General features: G+C 44.9%; 1 protein-coding gene across 1 annotated transcript; it reads right to left on the bottom strand.

The window, feature by feature from the left end:
• Nucleotides 1–348: 348 nt before the first annotated feature.
• On the bottom strand, nucleotides 349–1,797 carry LOC139279600 (delayed-rectifier potassium channel regulatory subunit KCNS3-like). The gene has a single exon (XM_070898719.1). It carries the CDS (start codon nucleotides 1,795–1,797, stop codon nucleotides 349–351), a length of 1,449 nt encoding a protein of 482 aa, XP_070754820.1.
• Nucleotides 1,798–2,100: the final 303 nt, after the last annotated feature.

Below are 2,100 nucleotides of genomic sequence, written 5' to 3'. Positions count from 1 at the left end.
AAACTTTCAAATCAGGCGTCAGTGGCCAGACACGCCCCCTTTTGAAGAAAAAATTCTGTTCCAAACTAGAACTGTTCTACCTGACTAGAACTGCAGAAAAAAAAATGTGGAGAATTGCGATTTCTAAAATAGTCCATTCTCCACCAGTTGCTCCTAAAAATCAGGCGCGAATCATGTGGAAACTTGGGCCCATAGTAATAGTTTAACTACTTTGTGAACAGTTTACCTCATGCACTACAGTAATCCTCAAATTCATAGTAATCAGTTTAATGACCGATTGAATGGGCAGGACCCACAACAAGTTTATCTGAGCCGGGTTGCAGATGGTGGAGGACAGGTTTGGTCCGATTATTGCTGCGGACACTGCTCAGTATCCACGCGCTGAATGGTTGAGGGGTCCGTGGAACTCTGCCTCTCACACGGTGCGCTATTCAGGTCCAGTGTATTTGTGTTTGAACTGGAGCGCATCTTCTTCACATAGATGTCCCTGATATTGACACACGGTAGACCTGTTGCCAGCTTTCTCAGCTCCTGGTTACGAATCACAGCATCGATGGATTGCTCTCGTCGATAGTATTTTGAAAAGCGGTTAAATATGATGCTAACTGGCAAAGCGACCATCAACAGGCCGAATATGATGCAAATGCTGCCGATCAGCTTTCCTTGAATGGTGACTGGGTAAGTGTCGCCGTAGCCCACCGTGGTCATGCTAATGGTTGCCCACCACCAGCCAATAGGGATGCTGTGAAGACTAGTTTCTTTCTCGTCTTTCTCAGATGAGTAGATGAGGGCTGAGAAGATGGCAACGGCTACTGTCAAGAATACAACCAATAGCCCTACTTCTTCATAGCTGTGTCTGAAGGTTGCCCCGAGTGACCTCAATCCATTGGAGTGACGAGCCAACTTCAGGACCCGAAAGATGCGCATCAGCCGCAGGACCTGTACCACACGGCCAATGTTCTCCAGCTCCACGATATCCTCATCAATGCATTCTACTACCAGCGTGATGTAGAATGGTAGAAATGATAAAAAGTCGATGATATTCAGTGGATTTTGGAGGAATTTGCAGAAGAACGGGGTGACTATCAGCCTTGCTACATACTCAATGCTGAACCACGCAATACAGGTGGCTTCAACAATCATGAAGCCAGGGTCTTCAGACTTTCCCTGAAATTCCGGCAGACTGTGAACACACATGGTTAGAATAGAAAGCAGAACAATGGACAGTGAGCAGATAGTGTACAGCTTGGCTGCAAATGAATATTCTGGATTCTCCAAAATGAGCCACATCTTTTCCCGCTGTTTACCATACCACATATGCTTAAAGTTATCCATTTGTTGGGGGATGGCTTTGGGATCCTCAGAACTTATCACGCTCAGGTCATCACTCTGTGAGTCAAACTCCTTCTCGACTACATTCTCTTTCCGTTCGTGATACTTGAACCTGCAGCAGTGATAGATGCAGTTCTCACCAATGCCCCAGTACTCAATCTCTTGGTTGAAGGAGAAGACACAAATCCCTTCCATCACATGGAGCTTTCCCGTGGAATAGAAATTCAGCACATAGTGAAAGAAACTTGGATTTCTGTCAAAGTAATATTCATCAGCATCCACATCATAGTCATCGCACAATTCAAGGGTGTCCTCCCTTGACGGGCATGCCAGCAACTTTGCCAATCTGCTCTCTGGGAATTTTAACAGTGACTTTTGCTCAACCTTTTGCTTCAGGCCCCCAACATTGATATTGATCATCTCCAGGCAGAGCCTGTCTCTGTGGTAGAACTGTCCATAAACCATGGTCATCCCACTGATATATTGAGGCTAGGGGTCCTCGTCAGAAGATGGAGTGAGTTCAGAATCCTGTCGTTAACAATTTATCTTACTGAAGTTAGCAAAGTGGTTTCTTCCCAGTGCCTTATGAGAGCAGGTCCCAGATCTTCTGGGAACAGGTCCCAGTGACTTCTTACCCAGGAAAGTCTGTTAAAGCATCAACAACAATAGAGTTCAGGAGAAATATATTCCCATAAAAGACAAGAACAAACCAGCCAATAATGAAATATCATGGATCAATAATATTGAAACTAAAAAAAAAGGCATACG

This window comes from Pristiophorus japonicus, chromosome 14 (assembly GCF_044704955.1).
Source record: "Pristiophorus japonicus isolate sPriJap1 chromosome 14, sPriJap1.hap1, whole genome shotgun sequence".
Classification (NCBI taxonomy): Eukaryota; Metazoa; Chordata; class Chondrichthyes; family Pristiophoridae; genus Pristiophorus; species Pristiophorus japonicus.
Note: the sequence above shows the minus strand (reverse complement) of the source record. Positions and strands in the feature narration are given on the sequence as shown.

Coding starts and splice junctions, on each gene's coding strand:
- LOC139279600 (XM_070898719.1), bottom strand. CDS start 1,797: ATGGTTTATGGACAGTTCTACCACAGAGACAGGCTCTGCCTGGAGATG.